The sequence below is a fragment of the Balaenoptera acutorostrata genome, chromosome 3 (assembly GCF_949987535.1).
Source record: "Balaenoptera acutorostrata chromosome 3, mBalAcu1.1, whole genome shotgun sequence".
Taxonomy (NCBI): Eukaryota; Metazoa; Chordata; class Mammalia; order Artiodactyla; family Balaenopteridae; genus Balaenoptera; species Balaenoptera acutorostrata.
In genome coordinates this window covers 172,499,954-172,525,854 of record NC_080066.1, presented here as the reverse complement: position 1 = coordinate 172,525,854, position 25,901 = coordinate 172,499,954, and the positions used below count along the sequence as shown (strand labels likewise).

General features: G+C 43.2%; 1 protein-coding gene across 19 annotated transcripts in view; it reads right to left on the bottom strand.

The window, feature by feature from the left end:
• LOC103017035 (forkhead box protein N3) overlaps positions 1–25,901 on the bottom strand; it is a 269,854-nt gene that overhangs the window by 139,057 nt on the left and 104,896 nt on the right. For all 19 annotated transcript variants that reach the window (XR_009007543.1, XR_009007542.1, XM_057543298.1 and 16 more), the window contains one exon: positions 6,179–6,315. Coding sequence is in view for 17 of the 19 variants with exons in the window: in XM_057543298.1 (XP_057399281.1) it covers positions 6,179–6,315 (137 nt within the window). In the remaining 2 variants the exon portion in view is untranslated. The remainder of the gene's footprint in view (positions 1–6,178; positions 6,316–25,901) is intronic.

Here is a 25,901-nt window from a genome sequence, read left to right as displayed (position 1 = left end):
ATGAGGAGCTTTTAAAAAACTATTCATGGTTTCCATCAAATATGTCGCTTACAAGTAAATATAAGGAGTGTAATGTGTAATAATGATGTAACTAATCTAAATCCTCACATTCATTCTTTACGCTTGACTGAATTAAAAGTTGCAATGACACAACAATCTAACAAACTCCTTTAATACAAGTTAAAACTGATTTTATTGTGGCTTTGCAGTTCTTCTGCCAACAATTAAATGCATACCACTTTGAATAACTGGAATGAAAGATGTCTTATAAGTTAAAAAATTATTGGATGCTATCCAAGCAATGAATAAGCTATTCCTTCCTGTGTACAAATTCAGCATTTTAGTGGGGGAATTAACATGGTTATGTTAACAAGCTTAACATTGAAAGGATTTTCTAATCTTTTAATTGTCTAAAAGGATGAGTTCCCTAAACACCCCACCTCCCCTACCTCCTCCCAACGCAATCCCCCATCTGCCATCATCAGGTCTCTCCTTCAGCCAATGCTTACTTACCTGGTGAGGAATCCCTGATGATTTCCTTAATTCAAATATATACTGACCACTCTGTACAATTTCTATATCCTTAGCAGTATTGTTCTGCTATGTAGGCATTTTTAAAAATTATAAAGAATAAGCTCAAAGCACATGAATAGGGCAGCAGGCAGGATAAAAATAAAACCTTTTGGTGAGTCAGCACTAAAATCAGCCATTTTCATTAAGACCCTCAATATCTGAAAGGCCAAAACCTTTGGAGAGGTCATTAACGTATCTTTTGCGGCTCATTAAACTGCTCTGAAGAAGCAAAAAGAAACATAAGGAGCTAAATGATAAGCTTAAATGTTCAGAATTTTCTTTTAAAAAAAAAAAAAATAGGTGAGAGCGACAGAAACTTTCTTGAAATGTTTTGACTCTGTAAACTTTAACGTCATCCAAAAAATAAATCTTCAGACCTAGATCAGCAAATAAAAGTCTTATGGATTTTTCTAACTTTGTACATGTGAGGCTACAATACTTTATATAAAATATAAAATACGTTGTCATTATTTTTAAAGATATTTAAGCAAAAAGTGAAAGGTGCATTGGGGAACAGAAGTCCCCTCAATCAGGGTTTATGTTCCTCTAAAGCCCAGCTATGGCTGCCCCATCACATAGACCAGAGGCATATAAGATGCGGAGATTTCTTTGGAGGTACCAAGGAAGCATAAAACTACAGTGGCTCTGGCTCCCAAATTAGGTATATTTTACTAAATTTCCCTTCTCTGAAAAAATGATCATCCAGGAAACTCTCTATAAACCATCCTGTTTGATTCATCGTAAAACCTGTTCCCGCCTATGGTGAGAGATGATTGAAACTTTTTTTCTGTAAACTGATTTTGGATTGGTACCTATCCCAGAGAGGTTGCTACATTAAGACCCTAGACATAACTTTTGAAAACAATCTGTTGTCATAAACATTGTTTTGGGGTGCCCACTATTTAAGGGGTATGAATTGAGTATTGTCAAGTTTAAGGGCCCCCACTATAAAGTATCAAAATCATAAAAGCCAAGGTCACCCACTGGGGAGCTGTTTATTTAACCATCAGACACGGAAAAGATTAGAAAAGGGAAAATTCCTTAAAAGTTGGTGGGAGTGTAGATTGGAACAGAGTCTAAAATTGGAAGGCAAATTGGCAACATCTATATCAAAAGCATTAAAATATGCATATCCATTAATGAGAAATCCCACATCCACGAAAGAGGGGCATAGGCAACAAAACCATTAAACCAGATAATAGGACTTTTCTGAAGACATATGGGCAAGAAACCCAACTACACCATCCTCCCTCCTCTTTCCAGACCTAGAGTCTGAAGGTCACACTGGCAAAAGCTGGGAACAAAAAGAAGTTGATTTGGCATGGGCAGCTTGGCCTCGGGGACCCTACCAAGCACAGTTGAGCGCCATTTCACAGAAATAGAGTTCCAAGAACTGTAAGAGCCAACTTACAGCCAAGCCCCTTGTACGGCTCAGCAGATCCTAGGGAGAATGAGGTAAAACCAAGAGCTCCTGATCACCATCAGCTCTCCAGTTGTCTTGTAATATGATAGAGACAGACTCCAAATGGGTCGGGCAAATGCTCAGCGACGCAGTGATTTTTACTTTCCATTACAACAAAAGGGACGTGGTTATTTTAAACTGATAAACTCAACTAGTCTGTGCATCGGGGACTGCTTTTTCTTTAACAGAAAAGTTCCAGAGACAGTGCAGAGAGTTCTCACAGACCCTACACTCAGTTTGCCCACAGTAAACATCTTAGGTTACTATGGTACATTTGTCACAACTAAGGAACCAACACTGATACGTTGCTATTAACTGAAAGGCACACTTTATTCCTATTTCACTAGTTTTTCCCTCATGTCCTTTTTCTGTTCCAGGAACCTATCCGAGATCCCACTACCCATTTAGTCACCATGTCTCACCATGTCTTCGTAGCCTCTGGTCTGTAACAGTTTCTCAGACTTTCCTTGTTTTTGATGACCTGACAGCTTTGAAGACAATTAGTCAGGTATTTTGAAGAATGTCCCCCCCAACCTTGGGGACAAAACCTTGTCTAATGTTTTTCTCTGATTACAGAGAAGTTAGGGATTTGGGGGAGGAGGACAGCAAAGGTGAAGTGATAATTTCTTGACATCGTTATCACAGGTACATCTTGTCAACTTCACATCACAGATGCTGTTAGCTTTGATCACCTGGCCAAGGTAGTGTTTGCCAGGTTTTCCACCATAAACTTTCTTTTCCACCCCCTTACCACACTCTGCTCTTTGGAAGTAAGTCATTAAGTGCAGCCACTCAAGGGGTGGGGAGTTAAACTCCCATTCCATGAATGGATGAATACCTACATAAATTATTCAGAATTCTTCCGTATGGGAAATTTGTCTCTACTCTCATTTATTTATTTGAGCATTTATTTATATCAGTATGGATTCGCAGACATGTATTTTATATTTGGGGTTATATCCCAATGCTATGTTATTTATTTGTTGTTCATATTGTCCCAGCTTTGGCCACTGGGAGCAAATTCAGGTTGGCTCTGGTACGCTTTTTACATCCTTGTTTTCTGAACACTACCTTACTTTCTGCTTCTCCATATTTTTATTAGTGAAATGCCTTACTTAAGAAAAGGGTGGTGATGGGATGAATTTTGTGTTCCCCCTCCAACATACAAAAAAAAATTCACATTAAAGTCCTGCTTACCAGTACCTCAGAATGTGATGTTATTTGGGAATAGAGTCATTGGAGATGTAATTAGTTAAGATTAGATCATACTGAATAGGGTAGTCCCCTAATCCAGTATAACCGATGTCCTTATAAAAAAGGGAAATTTGGACACGGCACACAGGAAGAACAAAGTGCAGCACACAGTGAAGATGACGGCAGAGATCACAGTGATGCGTGTAACAAATATTCAAAAGGGTATACTGGAAAACAGAGGCACAAGTCTCCGTGTGGCAGTACTGAGCATCATATTTGGACGTGAACAAGGTTTGGGGGTCAGTGTTTTCAGATGCTTCATTTTCCCTGCAGAGTTTCCAGCCACCTGCAGCTTGGCTCAGAGCACTACTTGCCAAGCACACCTGCAAGTACTAGCAATAACCACCATCTAGTATAATCACCATCTTCAGCATGCTAAGTACCAGCTCTGTGAAATCCAAGCACTTCCCAGGTGCCCCTCACAGCAATCCTGCGGGGCAGACAGGTGGGGCAGACAGGTGATACCCTGCATCACAGAGGACCCAGCCAGATCGTGTCAGGTCATCATTTGTGGGTGGTCCCTGTTTAATGACTTGCTTTGTCCCACTTCCACCTTCCCTAAGTCACGTCCACAAGTGGCCCGATGGCTTAGAACGGAACTGACTACATCACTGTCAGCTACATGAATATTATACAATCATCCAGCATTTAGGACCCTTAGTACAATTTTACACACTAGAGGATACTGAAGCAAACTCTAAGCTTTCAGATGAAGGAACTATAGTCCCCGGGAAAGAGAAAGTGACTTGTTCTTAGAGTTAAGACATGGAAGAGGCAGGCTAAAATCTGGTCTGTCTTCTCACTCCACATCCAGTAACCTTTACCGAGGTGAAATCTGAGCTCCCGCATGGGTAGAGGCAGAAACTTTTTTTTTCCCCTCAGTCACCTGGGAGAAGAGGAACTGGATGTGACAGACTGAGATCTGAAGTTTTCGTCTGGAAATTATTTTCATTACAAAAGTTCCAGTTCATCTGCATTTTTATTCCGATATTAACAAATCAAATGAAGTCATTAGGCTTAGGCCAGCTCAGAAAGCCTCTCGCCGGAGTATGCATTCCTCTTGCAACCTCTAGAGCTCTACTATAATCCTTCAAATTATTAAATAATTACTGTGTTTCCCTTGGGGTCGCGTTTGGCAACAAAATACTGGTCTAAATGAACCAGTGATACGACCCAGTGAATAACACTTATGTTCTTAACTTCTTAGAAGCAAATGGATACGAAATACTTCCGAGGTACAAACTGGGAGGAGAGTGAAGGGTTTTCTGTGGGGTGTGGAGGGTGAGGGGAGCAGAATGACAAAGGAACATGAGAATCTGGGAATTATTCCAATAATGAGGGTCATCCCCTCCCCCATCAACCCTGTATATCAGTAAGTCTCCACTCCAAACCCAGTTTTCTCCCATTTCAGGAGTGGTTACGGCCACAAGGAGAAAACCAAGCATATGGCTCTGCCCTTCTGGACATTTCTACAGTGCTGGCTGGGCTGCTTTGGAAAATCCCATTTTATCTCCTACAGCTATATGACCTCAAGTTGTCATTTCCAATAAAGTATGCTTCCACTGATTTTTATGAACATAGACAAAAGCTGCTACCACCTTTTTTGCCCCCAAATCTTTCAAACCAACTGTAGTTGCTATGTAGGGTTATTTGTTTCTAAGGCAACAGCCCATATCTAAGTACTAATGGCCTGTCCTTTTGCCAGGCAACAAACAGCCTTGTGATGCAACTGCACCTGTCTCGGCTACGTGTTACTATGGAGATGCTGCAGTTGCTATGGCTACCATCACGCTAATCGCCTAGCGAAGGCAGACATACAGCAGTCTTCTCAGAGAGCCCAGCTGTTCCTCCCCGTCTCTTGCTGAAGACTGATTGTCTAAGGCCTGTGATGGAATGCTTCTCAACTGAGATGCACAAGAACTTCATTAATGCTGTTTCAGAGGCTCACTTTGTGCTCCCTTCTGCAGAACAAACACCAGACTAGGGAAAGAATCTGCAACGACACAGACTGTGAAACTACCGACATCTATGAATTCACGCCTTTCCTCATTGACATAAACTTGTAGTCCAAGGATCATTCTCTTAACTGAGTGGTGACAATAGAAACATTTCTGTGCATTAAAGAAAAAAAAATTTTTTTTGTAGAGTTGAGGGATAGATTTCAAACCAAAACACTATGCAAGAGAAAATCAATTTTAAAAATTGGTTCTGTTTTATATGGCTATTTTTTTAGACTCTAACAGTAACCTATTTTTTTTTAAGTGACAGGTTACATATCCTCCCCTCCAATTCTATCTCTGTAAAAATGGCACCCGTGACCTCACTGTCTCAAAACAAATGGGCGTGTGAGGGGCAATCCTAGTCTCTACCGTTCTTTGTTGTTTTCCTTGAAGAGGCAAACACCAAGTAACCACAACAAAACGATCACTCTGGAGCACCGTCTACATGGAGACGGGGAATGGCAACAACTCTGTGCATCCTTCAGTGAAACACCTGGAGACACTCTGGCTTGGAGGATGGGAAGTTGGAATCGCTTACCTGACTCATTCCTGGACTCTCATCCCTGCAAACGGCCACACTCTGAGATGTTAAAGCTGTCAACTTTCCTTTGTAAATGTTTCTACCCAGGAAGACATTCTTTCACCCACCACGAAGCCTTCTGGAAGGAGACACATTCGTCCCAAGCAGCAGAAGCGGTAAGGTTTGCAGAAAAAAACAATTGGATATGCCTCCAAGAATACTTAACTTCTTTCTCATTTATCTACAGTTATTTTTATAATCACACAGCCTATTAAATTAGTTTCAGTGCCTGTCTCTGCCAACATAATGCAACTTCAGTAGACAACAAACAAAACAAACCCCAAAACAAAAAAAGTCTGAATGGCTTACCTTTGATATGCCTGAGGAGAGGCGGGAGGTGTATTGAACACATTCGAGTGTGGGTGATAAGGTGTCTTTTTCAAAGCCTGAATTAGATTTTGTCTATACTCTGGGTCTATGCACCACAATGACCCTTTCCCGATACTCTGCAAAGAACAATAAAATACAAAAGTGATTAATATAGAGACAGTACCTACTGTGCAGTAAGTAGACGTATAACTCTCATCATAGTTACTTATTTTGAAAAGCCTCTCACTTCTTTGTTAACTGTCTGCCAGCCTTAACTACTGTACTATTGTCCTCTGACAACAGGACACCAGGCAATGTGCTTCTGTGTATTCACATTAAGTTTAACAAAATGAATATGTTATTTCCAGGGGATGTTGCTACAATAATATTGTAATTTTCATACCCTACTGACCAAAACCCTCAGTTCCCTTATTATTTTTCAGTGTCAACTTTGAAAAACATAGGTATTCCCTTTAAAAAGTGAGTTTTAAATTTGTCAGGTATCAAGGGTTGAGAGAAAAAGAGGGCAGAGACACCCTCAAAACTCTGTCTCTCTACTTTAAAAATTCGAGGGTTATGCTTTCAAACCATATTACATCGGTGCCACTTTACAAAAACAGAAAAGTAATCCACTTGTTTTTTCCTGCTTAACAAAAGAATGACATTTAAGCTTCAAATGGAATTCTGTAATGACCTTCCCCAAGAAACAAAAGAACTCAGGCAGCAGTGGTAAACCTTAGCCAGAATCCAGTACTTATTTTTTGATATCCTCCATTCTGGATTTTGCTCCAGACCTGAATCTTCAGAGGTCAGAAACTTTAAAATACAAATTTTATCAAACTGGTTCCATGGAAAGAGGGAGACTTGCTCGGAGGCCCACTTTCAGTTGGACGCTTTCGTTCTGGGCACGCAGCATTTTATAAAACAAATTGTAAGACCTGCCCCTGAGGCCCGCTGGATCTGGCGGCAGGCTGATGGGCAGTCAGTTCTGACTGCTCGCTTTCAAGTGACCGAATGTACCCAAGCTGTTTGATAAGGTCATTTGTAAACATTTACTGATTTGGAGAGAAAAAAAGTCAAATTATATAAACCCACACCCACCCCATGCTTCCAGCCAGCGACTCTCTAATTTTCACAACTATTATACTACAGGAAGATTTAGAAAGCAAACAAGAAAATCATTTAACTATTATGCGGGGGGCAAAGTCCAAGAAAATCCCTTAGAAGGAGAACTAAAAATAAATTATTCCTAAAATCTTTAAAGTTTTAAAAATTTGTATTTCAGTCATCAGCTTACCAGATAGTTTACTTACAAACTTATTCACAGAACCCCTTAAAATTCTTTACTATCAACACCACCGTGCACTCAGCACAGGGAATTGCTCAAAGCCAAGGGCCGGGGCTGGAGCCTCTGCTCCCCCTCCCCCACTGCTCCCCCCACCCGCCCCCCAAGTGCAGGCCTGACCCCCAAACACAGTCCCCGTCAGGCCAACCTGCCTGGGCTAAACACCAAAGCTCCCAGTTTAACCACCCGGATGTTTAAAGAAATGAAAGATTTCAACTTTGGAAAATTCAACGCCCTTACGTGGTCTTTCCTTCCATGCGTACATTTTCAAGCCCGGAAGGGGGACTAATGACACTTTCCGGTTAAAGCAGGCAGGCCACCAATGATCAGCCCTGGACCTTCCATTCTGTCCTTTGGAGAAAAGCTGTGCAGCACACTTTTTAGAAGAAAGCAAAAGCCAAGATGCTGAGAGGCGTGGGGGAAGACCAGTAACTACCAAATCTGGATAACATAAAGCAAACCGCAAAAGCCAGTCATCTCCTCGGCAGCAGGGGTCCTGGCCTGAGTCCATCAAAGGCTCCCTGTCGAGCCCTGTGCCAGGGGGACTCCCTTTCTAACCCCCTTGAACACGAGGCTCCCAACTAGCTAGCTGGAGGGCCAGGGCCCACGTGCAACCCAAACGTTTCTGCAATGAGATTACCCTGGTTCTGGGAACCACACGGGGCTTCTGTTTCCATCAAGGTGGCTTTCAGGGTGGGGCCATTTAATCTTACAGGGAATAAAAATATGACAAACAAATGAAGGGAGATAACAATAAGCCAAGAAGGCGGTTTCTCCTAATCCTTAGCATCTTGTTTATTATACTACACTATTTACCAAAAGAAAAAGGGGAAGACCCCGCAGGATTGGGGTGCAGGGAGGATCACAAGGTAAGTGATCCAGGTACAAGAGGCAGGCCGAGCTATAGTAAGAACGGGACTTCTAAAGCCAGACAGATGTTTCCTGCGTGGCCTTGGGCAAATCAGGGTCCCGTAGAAAGTCCAGGCTTCCTCAGCGGCAAAATAAAGACCCCCTTAGAGACGGGTGTGCGGTCCAGCATGAGAGGAAACACCTAGAACAGTGGAGAACGTACAGGCATCCGATAAATGGCGGAGGGCGGAGGGGATCGCGAACAGCTCCTTTTGGACAGAAGAAAGAAGGCAAAGCTGGCTGTACCATGTTTTCCGTGTCTGATTTTCCCATCATGAAAGAATCGCCAAATTCCAACAGAGGCAGTGGGTGGGGCCTCAGCAAGCGGACCTTCCACGTGAGGACTAAGAAATAATCTACTGGAGTGCCATTGGTCCCGGCTCAGCAAGTGCGCTCTGGAGAGCTTTCCTACTTTCTAAGACGCCCCACTTTATTTCCACCCCACCCCCCCATCACCCTTCTATGAACCCCTCACTCCATGTTACTTCTCCCTTGCTCAGGAAGCCAATTCTGACTTCCCTACTAGGAGTGTTCCTTTGCCCGGGTCTTCGCAAAATGATCACCAAGCTAAGGTTTAATTCCAAACTTGGTCAGCACACGTTCACAGTATCTGTTCACTGCAGGCATGTGCCTGAGCTTGGGATCATCACGGTTCCTACCTTGATCAGTTCTGCATTTTACGGTGAGCGTGGTCTGGACTGTGATAGATTTTCACAGACCAAACACTAATTTCAGTATCTCACACTCAGAATTTCCAGAGAGAAAAAAATAAGCCAAAAAAGCATCTTCAGGCCACACCTATGGGGACACTGTAGATCCCTCAAATCCCTCCAGTGATTTTCCAGTGGGGAGCTCTAGGCAGAGCCTGGAAGGAGCATGAAAGAGGCTGGCACCGCATCTTATTTGCAAGCATTCTCCTTGGTCTCGTGCAACAGTTCAGAATAGTAAAAAGGTTGACTTGAAAACTTTTGAAATGGAACTATGTGGAGTAGAGAATGCTCAAGTTTATTCGGCCAGGAAAAATTACATGTAACGCCCATAACAGGGGAGAAAAGGGTGTAATTTGATTAGAGTCGTGTAATAAGTTTGAGGGTCAGAGCTTCTAGAATTATCTGCATCTCATCTAAAGAATATGGATTTCTTTTTTTTAACCATAATAACTGTGAGGATCATGCACCATTAAATGTTAGGGAATTCAAACTAATAAGGGAAGAAAGATTTCTATTCATAGACACATTTTCATCTTTGAAAAATATATATATATAGGTAAAATATTTTTATAAAATATATAAATATACATATTTTCTATATTTATACATATATATATTTAAGACAAAAACATGTCTGTGTAGGAAGGGAGAGGTGAAGGAAGATCTTTCTTACATGAACACGGGCGCGTGCGCACACACACACACAGAGTTTGAGAAAACTAATGTGAAAAGGAAAAAGGAGTAAAAACATACGGATGAAGCCAAGTTGTTGTTGTTTTAATTAAAAAGCACCTGGAGAATAATAGACAATTCCTTGTTAGCAATAAAAACATCAGTACATAGCAGGAAAAAGAGACCAGGAGAACCTATATTGTAGGAAGAACTGATTAGTGAGAAGGGTTTTAAAGAAAGAGAGAGATAAGAATAACAACTAAATTAAATCTTAAATCTAACTTCTAAGGATAACTTGTTTTTCCCTGAGAGGTCTGGATCCAGGGGCATCCCTGGCAGCCCATGAATTTCTCCCTGTTCCCAGAGCTCTGCAGACCCGCAAGGTAGCACTGGTCAGTCTGCCGAACATCGGGCCTTCACTGCGGGTCTCTTTACTAGGTTGTCCTTGAGGATAAACCGTATTTTAAAACATTGTTTACAGAATGTGGGCCATGATACATTAATGGGGCATGCAGTCAATGTAATGGGTCACAACCAGCACTGCCTTCATGGAACAGACTAGAACCAAAGAGAACAGCTTAGAAAGCATCTGTACTAAAGTAATATTTTGTGAAATGTGTGTGTGAGTACACCTGCGTGTTGGCGTACAGTGGATCACAAAGTAACATACACTTCTTACTGGGGATCTGGGTCCCAAAAGGGTGGTAAACACTGTTCTAGAGCAATGGTTTCCATTTTCTTCCTTCTCGTCACTTCCGAGGGATAAAGCCCTTTCCCAGCTGTAACGGAGGACTCCCTCAGTGTGACCCCCAATTCGCAGGGGAGGGACCATGCTTGGGGAGGGGGATTAATGAGGCAGGACTCGTGGCAAAATGGAGCAGGGAGCCGGATACATGTTTGTGGTGACTCTGAAACAATGCCCCCCCCCTTTCTTTAACTCTTCATTTTGTACTGGAGTATAATGATTAACAATGCTGCGTTAGTTTCAGGTGTAGGCAAAGTGATTCAGTTCTACATATACATGTATCTATTCTTTTTCAAATTCTTTTTCCATTTAGGTTGTTACATAATATTGAGCAAAGTTCCCTGTGCCTACACTAGGTCCTTGTTTGTTATCCATTTTAAATATAGCAGTGTGTACACGTCAGTTCCAAACAATCCCTTTTGATGTTTCTGATATGCCATTTCCACGGATGTTTCCAACACCACCCACCCTCTTCCATTCCCTCACCCATATGGTACCCACTGCATGCCAGGCACCATGGGGGTACATTAGTGAATACAAAACAATACAATAAGGCAACTGCTCTCTTGAAGCTTGGATTCTGGAGGGGGAAGAAGACGGTAAGTCAGTCAAGAAATAAATAAGCAAGATCATGACAGACTGTACTGCCTGCTGTGAAGGAAATAAAGAGAGTGGTGAGTTGGAAGACAGGAACTTGCTGCTGTGTGAAAAATAAAAGGGTTGGGAGCGGAAGAGGACCTGCCGGGATCTGTGAAGAGCTGATGCCACAGCCCAGGCCCGAAGTGATCAGGTGGCAGCAGTGACGTAGAAGGGACGGCAGCTTCGCGATGTAATCTGGAGAAGCAATGGGACCTGGCGATGGATTAGAAGTGGCAGGTAAAGAAAAGAGAAGAATAATGGTTTGATTTGAGTAACTAGGTCAAAGATAGGGAGGCGGGGGGAAATCCAGTGCTCAGGTGAACATACAACCTTTGAGTCTTTGTATTAAGAGCTACTGATTAAGGTACTTGAAGGAACTTGCTGGACATATGCCACTCCCTTCCCTCTGCTGTCCCCTCACTGACCCCAAACTTTGTAGCAAAAGCTTACGAACACAGAAAGGTAGATCTGAGGTGGTCTGGCTTTAGAGGTTTAACTGATTCTTCTACAGCAGGCACTGGTAAACATTTTCTTAAAGGATCAGAGTAAATATTTTCGTCTTTGTTGGGAATTCCCTGGCGGTCCGGTGGTTAGGAGTTGGCACTTCCACAGCAGGGGGCACGGGTTCAATTCCTGGTCAGGGAACTAAGATCCCACAAGCCACACGACGCAGCCAAAAAAAAAAATTTTTTTTTAGTCTTTGTAGGCCACACGGTCCCTGTTGCAACTATTCACCTCTGCCACTGCAGAACAAAAGCAACCACAGATGTAAATGAACAGACACGGCTGTGCTTCCATGATATTTTATTTACAAAAACACAGGCCACCGTTGGCTGGTCCCTCTCTACAGCTTCTGCACTTGAACCCAGGGTTCAGACTCAGAGCTCCTGTAGTTTGGGAACCTAAAACCAGGTAAGGGGAGTCTTCAGGCGCTAAGAGAGTTGGGCTGGGTCCTGTGGGATTGAGGAGGGGATGCCAATGATGATCTAAGTCAAGTGCTCCAAGGCAGGAAAGGGGCCCATCTGCGGGGATGCGGGAGGGAAGAGGTACGGACACTCACTGGAGTAAGTATGCCCATCAGTGATGAGTACACGTATTAGTATTTGTTGGGCTGCACCTAACACCACTGCTTCTGAAAGTCAATGTGTATGTCCAGCCCACCTTCCCTCTCTGGGTCTCAGTTTCTCATCTATAAATTAGGTGGTCAGACTAAATCATCCCACGGGCTCCTAACTCTATGCTTTGAGAATGTGTTACTACAGATTACTTAGTATACACGTACCTTCAATTCCCCATCCCCTTCCTAGCTTCCCAACACTGCCATTTTTCTGTTCTGGGCGCTTTGGGCAAGTTACTTAACTCCTCTGAGCTTCAACTTCCTCATCTATAAAATGGGAGTGATATAATAATACCTGATTCACAGGACTGTTGCAAGGATTAAATGAGATAATCCTACGCGTGGCACATAATAAAAGCTCCACAAACATTGCTCTCCTGATCATGATGGTAAAATATTAAATAGCCAGCTTTCCTTGACATCAAGCTCCAAAACATGCAGGCCCTGCCCTGTGAGGGGGAATACTTGCCAAATTGTGAAATAATGCAAATTTCATCTTAAAAATAAAAAAATCACACATGGCTATTTGTTTTCCACTGTCTGATGGTACTTTCCTTGGTCCGAAGGAAGCATTTTATATCAGACGTACTAAGGTAGAAATGAAAGGATCAAAACAGAACAAAGCAAAGACGTGGGCACTGGAGTGATGCCAGGAGGGATACGAGACTCTGAGGACGCGCCTTGCTTTCAGCCGCTTCTTTGTGCATCGAGGCCCCTGGGTGCCAGGACCCCGTGGCAACCCAGTACTTCCCAAGGGAGGTCCCTACCCTTCAGACCTTAAACCTGCCACCTCCTGAGTGGAGAGGCCCTACCCTCCACGCTGCCCTGGCGCAGGGTGGGGAGACAGCTGACTTAGGGAATAACGCTGTTGTGCCTCATTTTGAAGCAGGCCATTTAACAACACCTGTAACCATGATGCAAGGCAGGGTCCATTTTTTAGGGTGCAGAACCTCCAGAGGAAGACAAACAATACACAACTATAAAGGACTGCACAAGCCAGCCAGTGCAGTGTAGGTTGGCAGAGGAGGGAAAGGATGAGTCTTGCGGGGGAGAAAGGTGCTGAAACCTCGCACTTGTGCACATACACACACACAAGCACACAACACACACACACACACACATATTCTGTCAGGCCAGCTCCTCCTACGGACCCACCCAATGCCCAGCTACCCCCCTACCCCAGGCTGCCCCCGCTAGAAACTGCAGCCCCTTGGAGACCGTGCTCTCCCCATCCCTCCTCTTACTTTCCCATCAAAGCCCCAGGACAGAGTCTGGCTTTCTGAGGTTCATGCCCCTGGGACTGTCAACAGTGACAGGCAGTGGGTGAGAGGCAAACACTCCTCACTGACTCTGACCAGTGAGGGGGCAAGAGGCAATGTCAGGGCTTCCCAGGGAGAATTCCAGAATGCAACCCCGCACATGGCTCCCAAGCAACAAAGGGATCTGCCTGTGTGGATCTTGTCTACACCACTACCCTACTGTGGTGTTACCAGGAATAAACCTCTTGTCCTCTCTGACTGCCAGTTTCTTCACCTACATACTAGAGGTAAAACAGGCTTCTCCCAGTCTTGTTGGGCTTAAAGGTGATAACATATAGAATGTGCCTAACACCATACCCAGCGTGAAAAAGACACTCAATTTAATTCTACTTCCTGTCAAAGGAAGTCACAGGAGAAGTTGGGTGAAACTGGAAAAAACAAATAAAACAGAGAAAAGTTATTCTAACAAGTGCCAGTAACGTCATACCACAACAAGATGCTTAGCAAGTGAGTGATTCCTAAAGGCCCTTTTTGTCCTAAAATTCTATAATTTATAATCTAAAAACATCAAGGAGGATTTTTAAATTTTAAAACTGTTAAGAAAAGGATCTGGGGAATTCCCTCGCGGTCCAGTGGTTAGGAATCCACACTTCCAATGCAGGGGGCATGGGTTCGATCCCTGGTCAGGGAACTAAGATCCCGCAAGTGGGTACAGCCAAAAAAAAGAGAAAAGAAAGTAAAGAAAAGAAAAGGATCTGAAAAATCAGCCAAATACATGAAACAGAGGAAGAGAGAGGGAAAAAGAACAAAACTGATCACAAATAATTTTTTTCTAGATACATCATAACAAAATAGACAACTACTCCAGAAGAAAGATATTTTTAAAAAGAAATCACATCAGACACTTGGATTTCCCAAATTGTTTGCAGTGTTTTAAATGTCCCACTTTGCTTTCTAAATAGTTTTTTTGCTTGTTTGTTTTCCAAAAGCAGAAGGAGGAATGGAAGAGAGAAATTACATACCTGGTCCAGACAGGAATCCCTCTCTCAAGACCCTGGCCTGGTGGGCCTCAGTCTAGCTTCATTCCGGGGAGCGGCCCTGCAGGCGGGGAGGGCAGCCCCACCGCCTGGAGGACCAGCCCAGCTTGTGGGCATCGGGAGCTGGACACAGAGCCCTTGAGATTCACAGCCTCTGACTATTTCGAACTCACTAACATTGCATCTTCTGAATATCAGATACACAAATCTCCTCCAATCCCGCAATCATCTTGCTATTATTTTACAAATGTATTCTAAAAACTAGGAAGATGGAAATCAAGATCAACGTGTCACTTGTACAATATTCAGACACATGAGCTCTATAATGAGGCTTTTCACAAGCGTGCCTCGGCTGTCTCTGAAAGCCTCCCTCCCTTCACCAAGCATCCATGGAGATGGGGACGAGGGAATGCAGGTGGCACAGGTGGGGAAGGAACTTTTTAGGCACGAGGAAAATGCTTCACCTCCAGTGGAGAAGCTGGACAGATTGTGTGTGTGTTTAATCCGTGCAGGAAAAGTCAATCATTTCCTTGCATTAACACCTAAATAAAACCAAAATAGCCCCAAGATCTGCCTAAAACCAAATTGATCTCTAGGACAAACCTGGCAGGTGAAGCTGGGTCGGGGTGGGAATGGCAGAAGGACACCAGTTGATTGGAGTTTACAACCAATGGCTCTTGCTCTACAGGAATCTCTCCTCTCTCACTCACTGTGATGCTGACCTCCACCCCTCCCATCACTCTAATTTCCACCGGGGGTTAGGAGAGGCCAAAGGGAGGGAAACTGAAGCACATCAACTCATGGAGGCTGGCAAAGCCAGCAAGTGTTTGTTTGGGTTGAAATTAGTTATTTTTGGTACTCTCTAGACTACTGTTTTCCAACTACCACAGGCAGTCAAGAGCTAGTGCACTAACAACAATCAATAATAAAATGATCACCAAAACACCTAAAAGACATTTACTTAAAAATACTGTCAAACTTGGGCTTCCCTGGTGGCGCAGTGGTTGAGAATCTGCCTGCTAATGCAGGGGACACGGGTTCGAGCCCTGGTCTGGGAAGATCCCACATGCCGCGGAGCAACTGGGCCAGCGACCCACAGCTACTGAGCCTGCGCGTCTGGAGCCTGTGCTCCGCAACAAGAGAGGCCGCGATAGTGAGAGGCCCGCGCACCGCGATGAAGAGTGGCCCCCGCTCGCCGCAACTAGAGAAAGCCCTCGCACAGAAACGAAGACCCAACACAAGCAAAAATAAAATAGATAAAATAAAATAAAAATTTAAAAAAAAATACTGTCAAACTCTACGCTGGTAAGTTCTAATAAAGAAAAGGGAACACACACACACACACAGGCACGCACACACGCACCCTGATACTCCAAGTCAGAAAGTCAAAGAATTGGCGTCTTTAAAATCACTGCTTTTATCCAACTAAATCTTGGGATTCTCCCAATTAGTTTCACCAATCTGTCCTTTGGGGCCCTTTAGCAAATAAGAGTCAACTATTCTTCCCTTTCTGAAACCTCACAGTATTAGCCTAGGCAAGCTGAGAAGAAATACAGACACAGAGAAGTTTACAAAAACTTCATACACTCCCAAAACACACAGGAAATATAAAAAGCTGGTGGTTTTATATACTTGTAATACCAGCCGTGCTAAGCCACTTCAAAGAGTGAAATTACTACTCAAATGAAATCAAGATATTGTGGCATCAAACAGTCCTCCCTCTCTCTCTCTCTCTCTCTCATACACATACACAGAGGATATATGGATAGATAAATAAATTCTACATGACCACTTAACTGCTAATAACTTTATTACAGAAACAAAGATGAGCAAATTTACAAGGTTTTATTTGTCACCGGATATAAAACAGGTTATATATAAATATATAAAACAGGATGGTACGTGATAAAGTTGTTTGGAATGTGGATATATTCCGTTTTAAAATTTATAAATAACAGTTGTTTGCATCACATCTACAACCTTAAAGTTAGAACTGCATAAGCAAATTGCAAAGAGGCTACATGGGAGAATAAAAGACGTATATTAACTTGTCTTTTTCAGGCCTTTTTTTTTTCCAATTTAAAAAGCAAACTGACTTAAAGCTAGTAGATAGGAGGGGAGGTAAAACTCACCATTCGATACATTGACAGAAATAAGAACTCAGTTATTTTAAAAGTTCAAGACCCAGGAAAGGATTTTTATAAACACACTATGGAGAGGTGAGAAGATGACAGCCAGCTCCAGCTCTGGACCGAACTTACACTCCTTCTGGTACCTCTACTTTTTAAAAAGTGATTCAAATGCGGCAAATGAGAATTACCGCAATAGCATTTTATGGAGGGTGACAAAGGCCCACGTGGGTCTGACAGAGACACCCGTGGTTGGATTACAACTGGCCCACTAGTGCCACTTTATCTTCTGGTTGTCCATAGTTACTCATCTATTTTTAAATGTTCCAATATGATCTTATCTAATTGGCACATATAATTTGATCACCTTATTTCCATAACTAAGAGTTGTTAAATGTGCCTGGCCAGGTAAGAGTTACAGTTACAGGCTGTGTGTCTACTGGGCTGGAGCTTAACGATTACGGCCTTTTATTTTTTTTTAAATAATCAGAAAGACCCTCTCAGTAGAACACGCATGCTGGGTTGGTGGTTGGTTGGTTGGTTGGTTGGTTTTTTAAAGCGTAGACCACTGGCCATGGGACCAACGAGTCACCCACTCTCCCTGATGGTCCGTCCCCATGGGGTCTTTGCTGGCAGTTCCTAGGCTGGGAATCCAGCTTCTCGCCACAGTATTTTGCTATAAGCAACTCGGCCCGCTTTGAGGGAGAAATTACCTTTACAGTGCCTCTAATTTCTAGCACAAGCATCCCAACAGCAAAGGAGACACTTTCAACAAATGGTATCCGAGCACAGCCTGGGCCCCTGATGTTGTAGCATCCGCTACGAGGATACATCTGAAACCATCCCTGACCCAGGTGGGGGAAGCAATAATGATCAAAGGACCCTGTAAGATTCCTTTGATATTACTGGGGGTGCTAGTCAGACAGAATCCACGGGGCCCTGGGAGCAAAGGGAGTGGCCGAATTTGTTGCGGGACAGGGAGAGGGTATCCAGGACAATTGCAGGTAAGAGGTGGCTGGTCCAGAACGCCAAAGGAACACATGCCTGATAGAGCGCTAGGCAGAGAGGGGAGGGGAGACAGAGTCAGAGGATGATCTGATCCTGCAATTAATGATGAAGAAAAATATAAGTGAACAGAGCCCCCCAAAAAGACTCGCCGACCTGGACCCTAGGAACCACATGAAAACCTTGGTGAGGCCTGAGCTTCCTGGTGTCTAAATATCCTCTCTTGGCCTCACACTGAGTCTCCCTGAGGCCCATTTCTGAGTACGACTGACCCTTGAACAATGCAGGGGTTGGGGGGGGGCAAGGACCCCCAGGCCCCCACGCACAGTCAAAAATCTTTGTATAACTCTTGACTCCCCCAAAACTCAACTACTAAGAGCCTACTGTTGACCAGAAGCCTTACCAATAACATACACAATTAACACATATTTTGTATGTTTCTTCATTTTTTTCGATATCCCTAGGCTACACAGTTCGCCTGCAAGTTTTTTCAAATGGTCACAAATCTCCAAAATTTTTTCCACTATATTTACTGAAAAAAACCTGCACAAAAGTAGACCCGAGCAGTTCAAACCCCTGTTGTTCAAGGGTCAACTGTATTTAAAAAGCAAATTACTACCTTTACCTCATCATCATATCATCCTCACAAACTGTGTTCCTGGGAGGTCCTGCAAAAGGGCAGATACCTCAGTAACTGCATGTCTCTCCCACAAACTGCTGATTTGGGTGATAATGTGATATGTGTCACCCGGAAAGGCCAGTGTCAAAACTGAGCACTGGTCACTCTGGGGATTCACCTGGGCCACAAGCACAGTGACCTAGAAGATTCATACAGGGCCACAGAAGCAACCTGGGACAGCACACCTGCTTCTGGATGCTTCTCAGCTCACCTGAGAACTCACTGCAACCTGAGGGGCAGAACACAGAGAACAGCCCTCTAGAGAGTCAACCAGAAGCTCATGAGTGTACCTAATAACTGACAATTACACAAGGCGACCTGATAGCCAAGCACAGGACCTTTGGAGAAAGTCTGCCAAGGGTTCTGAGTTACCTGATTACAATGCCTGGGCGGGGGTGGGTATCTCCGGCTTACTACAGAGCGCGTTTCATCTCACGGTGTAAAAGTCCTCTCTGACCACCGTTTCCTCAGTCCTGAACTGGATCTCAGGAAGGACTCCTGCGGCCGGCATCTGATCCCCCCACGTGGGAGGGGAGAAACAGGGACGCTAGGTGCGTTGCCCAGGGACACCCGGGGATCCCTACTAACTGCACTCAGACCATGCCACAATGATTAATTAAGGTTTCCCAAAACAGCCAGCCCTTGATTATCCATGGAAATTTTATACACAAGAAGTTTTAACTCACTCAGGATCTTGCTGAGTCACCTGGCCTAAATGTCAGACCAACTCGGAACTCAGGCTACACACACGTGAGTAGCGGTGGTAGTAACGGCAATGACCGTGAACACTGACCAAGAACTGACCACGTGCCAGGCACCAACCTAGCATTTCATGTGCATTATTTCGTTTAATTCGCCCAACAAACCTAGAAGGTGGGTAGTAGGATGGCCCTACCGATAAGGAAGTTAAGGTTCAAACAAGTTAACTAACTTGCCTAAGTTTGACTCAGGAACCCGTGCATGTCGGGTGGTGGTGCAGGAACTTATTTTGGTGGTGCAGGAACCCATGCATGCACCACCAAAATAAGAGTCCTGTGACCAACATTAGTAGGTAGGTAGCCAGATGCAAGAAAACCTATCACACATTTCCGAGTCAAATCACGAATAATTTGGGGATGATCTACTGTACGAAGTGATGTGCGTTCTTAAATGGGAGTGTGCATACAAATGCCTTCTGATACACATACACTCATTCACACGCACATTTTCTTTAATCATTCATGTCAGATGAAAAACAGTCCAAAAGTTACTATTGTTATTTTGATGACTTTATATTTGCATTGCTGGCACATGACCCTCTGCAGACAAAACATCACCTTTCTGTTTGTAAAGCAAATTTCGAAGGGCAATCAAATATCTCAGGTGGCCCTAAACAACTCGATGAAGGAATCTGAGAAGATTCAGGTTGTTTATAGCCAAGAAAGACAGGCTCCGAAAAGATAGGGGCTTCCCTAGATCCTAATCAGCAAGAAGCAGAGCCAGCAGAGTCTTCTGAGTTGCCCCCATCTTTCCACCAAATCATGTTGCTTCCCTGAGAAAATCCAGCCTCCTGGAAGTGTTTTCAAATCTTTAGCGTTCAGAGGGTTCCAACAATCTACAGAAAGGGCTGTACCAAGATAAACAGAATCCCACAAACTGGGGCAACTTGTGTATGTTTGTCCCAATGTTTTTTACATCCTCTCCACTCCAGGTGGGACCCCACGTCTCTGAATTCACCTGGCAGGAAGGAGATTCTTAAAATCGTGTGCTACTTTAAAGAAATTCTCCAAGGGAATCAGGAGAGAAAGGGCTTTGGTTTGATGGACATGTTCAAAAATGGGTGAGAAAAAGCTAAACTCCAACATCCTTCTGCTGGAATCATCTACACTGGATTTGTTTGGCAACATAAACACAGCCTTAAATTACACTCAACTGCTGGGGTAAGGTCTATACGGCCTGTGGGGTCCACACACCACAGGGAGGAAGTGGTTTACATTTCTGATAAGTTATGTCCTTATAAGTACATAATGAGTACTTATAAGTGCATCTATAAGGCATTGTTATCAATCTTTTAAGACAACAGAAAGAAATGTTGTACTTCGGGTGTTTCAACGATGCAGCTGTTCCCCAAAACAAAAACAACAAAAGACAGCATCTATTCCAGCAGCACTTCCTTCCCCCATGTGGCAGCCCTGAGGACAACTTACAGCTTGCAGGAGCTCTTGAATGGAAAGCGTGCTCTGAGCATTTAAGCTGTGGTGAACCTGTGCGGTGGGTCCCAGGAGTCCCAGCTCAGAGAGACTCTCCATACACACAAGAAGAGCTTGTGGGGATGCGTCCTGCTCAAAAGGCCAGCTCTGTCTTCTGCATCCCCAAAGGTAGCCCTGGAGGAAGGGAAGCTCTCCTTTGGGAGAGATCTCCCCAGATTTTGTACCATCCTCCAGTGATGGGAAAGTAAGTATCAAACACTTGAAAACGAAGACTATTACAACTTAGCTGAAAAGAGTTGGGGGTTCTGTTTAGTGTGGTTTGTTGTTGTTTTACTTTTGGCCACACCTGTGGCATGCAGGATCTGAGTTCCCCAACTAGGGATTCAACCCGCACCCCCTGCAGTGGAAGTGCAGAGTCTTAACCACTGGACCGCCAGGTAAGTCCCTGTTTAGGTATTTTAAATTAAGGAAAGACCTTTAGATATTTTTTACAAACCTCCCATTGTGATCCACCCGACCACCGGGAGCCCCATTCCTCTCTGGCCTCTGCCGGGGCTAAGCACACGCATGCACTAGATATTCAGCGCACGTGAGGACCAACGCAAAGGTTCTTAGTCCCCCCCCATTCTATATCTTACCAGTGTGCTGGATAGACTCCCTCCGCCCCGCAGGCCACTCTACCCTCCTCTGCTCTGCTTACAACCCTCGGAGGCTGTCATGTGTAGACACATGGACAGTCTCCCGGGCCCACTGACCTCCAGTCTGGGTCCTCCAATGGGAGGTACCGGTGAGAGGAGTTAGGGTGGGAGGAGAATGAGGGCAGGGTATTTATACTCCTGGCTCTCTCCAAGAAGTGAGCTGCGTCCCGCGGCCAAAGGCCCTGCCCCTACTGAGGGTCCACAACCTCAGCTACTTTCTCCCCCAGGTTCCAGCTCTTGCTCCCTTCCTTCGCCCCTGGACCCAGAGGTGAGGAAAGTTCCCCGGTGTAGCCAGCCACCCCCCCGTCCTCCGGGGGTAGTGCACCACCCTTGCTGGCTTCTTCTATCCCTGCCCACTGCTGCCAGCTAGTCTGTTATTAAACACTCCTTGGTTACTTCAGCTTGAGTGTGCCATCTGTCTCCTGCCGGGGCAGTGACTGGCAAAAATAAAAACCAAACTGATCACTCTAGAATTTCACTCTTGGAATCTACGTGCCACAATATGTGCATACTAATTCCCTTGCAATTTCTGCAAGTCAGAGAGGAGAGCGATCAGGCAGGGGGGAAAAAATGCCACCAATACTTCCATCATAATTTACTCTACTGGGTACCTTGAAAGAGCAGAATTCATCTTCTTAAAAAGTGAAGTAAGCTTTCAAACATGAAATCTCAATTACAGGATTAGAAAAGTATGTTGTTTCCTAAAAATATTCTCTGTAGAATTCCTTTACAAGTGCATCATCAATGATTTCTACTATGTTTCAGAGTCACTTTAACCATGTGTAAAAATTGCAAATAGGACAGCATTTGCTGGGAAGTTCCAGTTTTAGAACAGCAGATTGAAACTACATCTTATCTAAAACCTTTTATAGAGTAGATAATAGCTCTATGGTATGAATTCAATGATTATAACAACAATAACATAAAATCAAAATTTCTAAGAATTTAAGACCTAACAGTCAACCTCACCCTGAAGACCCCTGGTGTTCTATACTAGGTCAGGGTGACCTACAGGAAATCAAAACATAAACCAAAGTTTCAAATCTAAAAACTATGAGCTGTTTTGGGATGGGGTTGGGTTGGGTGGGGATATCTGACAAACCTACTAATGGAAAAAAAAACAACCATTGATAACATAACACTGACATTCTTTAATGGCTGAGAAATGGTTCAAATCCAGTGCCAGTATCTACAATGTTAAAAACAAAACTAAAAAGGGCTTTTAAGAAATTACATGTAAACCAGGTGTTAGCAATGTATTTTTTGTAAAAACACTGAAAGTCTGTCTCAACCAGGACTCTGTAAGGAACAAGCCCATACAACTTCATCTAAAACCAAATAGTTAAGTGAAGGCTTATCATGGTTCTTCCACAGACCTGGGTTCCGATAGTGGGGTGTTGGTTATTTTCCAAGGGTTGAACCTGTTGCTACAGATCCCAGAGTCACAGCAGGTTAGAAATTTTGCAACAGGTATTAAGGGAGGGAGCGTGTAAACGTCTTTTTCTTGGGAAACCATGATGAAATCCAGACACCACAGCCTTAGCCCTCTCCTTATATCTGTCCTACAAAGCACATAGCAAAGTTACGATCTTACATTTATTTGTGAGGCTGTGTGATCAATGCCTATGTCCCCTCACTAATATGTAAACTCTCTGAAGGTAGGGTCTATTTCCATTTCTACTCAAGACCCAGTGCCAACACAGATACAAGTGCTCAACAGATTCTCCAATCGTTTAAGCCACACCTTCCACAGTAGGATTGAGAAAAAATAAGTTTGAGACTTCACTAAATATACTTTTCCATAGAATTCTAATGTTGGAACTAAGAAATACTTTACTATTCAAAATAGAAGTTCAATCAAAAGGAGAACAATGCAAATTAAAATGGTAAGATATGACAATATGCCCATGGGAATTGCTAAAATTAAGAACACTGGGCTTCCCTGATGGCGCAGTGGTTAAGAATCCGCCTGCCAATGCAGGAGACACGGATTCGAGCCCTGGTCCGGGAAGATCCCACATGCCACGGAGCAACTAAGCCCGTGAGCCACAACTACTGAGCCTGTGCTCTAGAGCCCACGAGCCACAACTACTGAGCCCGAGCGCCACAACTACTGAAGCCTGCACGCCTAGAGCGCATGCTCCGCAACAAAATAAGCCACTGCAACGAGAAGCCCGCGCACCACAACGAAGAGTAGCCCCCGCTTGCCGCAACTAGAGAAAGCCCGCGCGCAGCAAGGAAGACCCAACGCAGCCAATACATACATACACACATATATACATAAATAAATAAAATTTATAAAAAAAAAAAAAAAGAACACTGACAATACTAAATGCGGTCAGGATGCGAAGCTACTGAAATACTCACAAATTGTTGGGCGGAATGTAAACCAGCACAACTGCTTTGGAAAACAGTTTAGCATTTTCTTATAAAATTAAACATACATTTACATGGGACCCAGCAAACCCAGTCCTAGATATTTACCCAACTGAAATGAATGCACCTATCCACACACAGACTTGTACAAGAATGTTCAGAGCAGCTTTATTCATAATTCCTAAAAACTGCAAACAATCCCAAATCCATCAGCTGGTGACTAGATAAATAAATTCTGTATCTCCATAAAATGGAATACTACTCAGCAATAAAAAGGAATGTATTACTGATACACACAACATTTGTGATTCTCAAAAACATGCTGAGTAAGAGAAGCCAGAAATAAAATATACAATTTATGATTTCATTAATATGAAATTCTAGAAAAAGTAAAACTAATCTACTGAAAAAGAAAGTACAACAGTGGGTGCCCAAGGGTCTGGGTAGAGGGAGAGGAAACTGACTCAAAGGAGAAGGAAGCATTTCATGCTGATGAAAAAGTTCTGCTCTCCACCATAACAGCTGGTTACACAGGCGTACACATATTAGTCAAAATACTTTCAATCGGTGCATTTTATTATGAATTTATTAAATTTTGCCTCAGTAAAGTTGATTTAAAAAAAAAAAGAACAAACCATAATTTTAAAACAAAATTTAAAAAGCAAACGAAATAACCTAACTAGAGGATCAAGTTGGCAATATAACCTGACAAGGAAAAGAGTTCGTTCACGTGACTTTTGAATTCAATACTGGCTGTGCATTCTAGTGGAATGTATATTAAGGACAAAATGAACTGCAAAGAAATACTATGTTTCCATCAGAATTACATTATTAATAGTAACAGACCATATGATTTTGAAACTATTTTATATATCTCGTAGAGTTCAGCAAAAAGTGCATGTGTTAACAGCATTAACAGTATTAGGAGCCAAGCAAAAAGCTATGAATACAAAATCAAAGACTTAAACCCACTAATGTTTAAAGTGATTTGCAACTATCAATAAACGCATGATTCTATTTTTCCTTAGTTCTGTCCACTGAAAATAACAACACCCCAGCCGTAGTGAACACCCCTAGCATACAGATTCGGTTTCTAAATACCATTCTCCACTAAATGGAATCGGAGCTTTTTTGGAGAAATGGATGATCCCATGCCTGGAAATGGAAAGTATAAGAGGAGCCTAAGGCATTTCCGTGCAAGAAAGCAAGGTAGTACTCAAAGACTAAAAGAGGCTTGTTCAAAAGACAGAAAAAAGCAGCTTGAAAGGCCCTACTGGCCAAGTTTGGGATAATTTGAGCATCAAAACAACATCTGTTGCTTCGCTTGCAAATATTTTCTCCCATTCTGAGGGTTGTCTCTTCGTCTTGTTTATGGTTTCCTTGGCTGTGCAAAAGCTTTTACGTTTCATTAGGTCCCGTTTGTTTAGTTTTGTTCTTATACCCATTACTCTAGGAGGTGGGTCAAAAATGATCTTGCTGTGATTTATGTCATAGAGTGGATTAATCTCCAAAATATACAAGCAGCTCATGCAGATCAATATCAAAAAAAAAAAAAACCACGAACAACCCAATCCAAAAATGGGTGGAAGACCTAAATAGACATTTCTCCAAAGATGACATACAGATGGCCAACAAACGTATGAAAAGATGCTCAACATTGTTAATCATTAGAGAAATGCAAATCAAAACCACAATGAGGTATCACCTCACACGGGTGAGAATGGCCATCATCGAAAAATCTAGACACAATAAATGCTAGAGAGGGTGTGGAGAAAAGGGAACCCTCCTGCACCGTTGGTGGGAATGTAAATTGATACAGCCACTGTGGAGAACAGTATGGAGGTTCCTCAAAAAACTAAAAATAGAACTACCATATGACCCAGCAATCCCACTACTGGGCATATACCCTGAGAAAACCATAATTCAAAAAGAGTCATGTACCACAATGTTCATTGCAGCACTATTTACAATAGCCAGGATATGGAAACAACCTAAATGTCCATCGACAGACATATGGATAAAGAAGATGTGGCACATATATACAATGGAATATTACTCAGCCATAAAAAGGAACAAAACCGAGTTATTTGTAGTGAGGTGGATGGACCTAGAGTCTGTCATACAGAGTGAAGTAAGTCAGAAGGAGAAAAACAAATACCGTATGCTAATGCATATGTATGGAATCTAGAAAAATGGTACTGATGAACCTAGTGG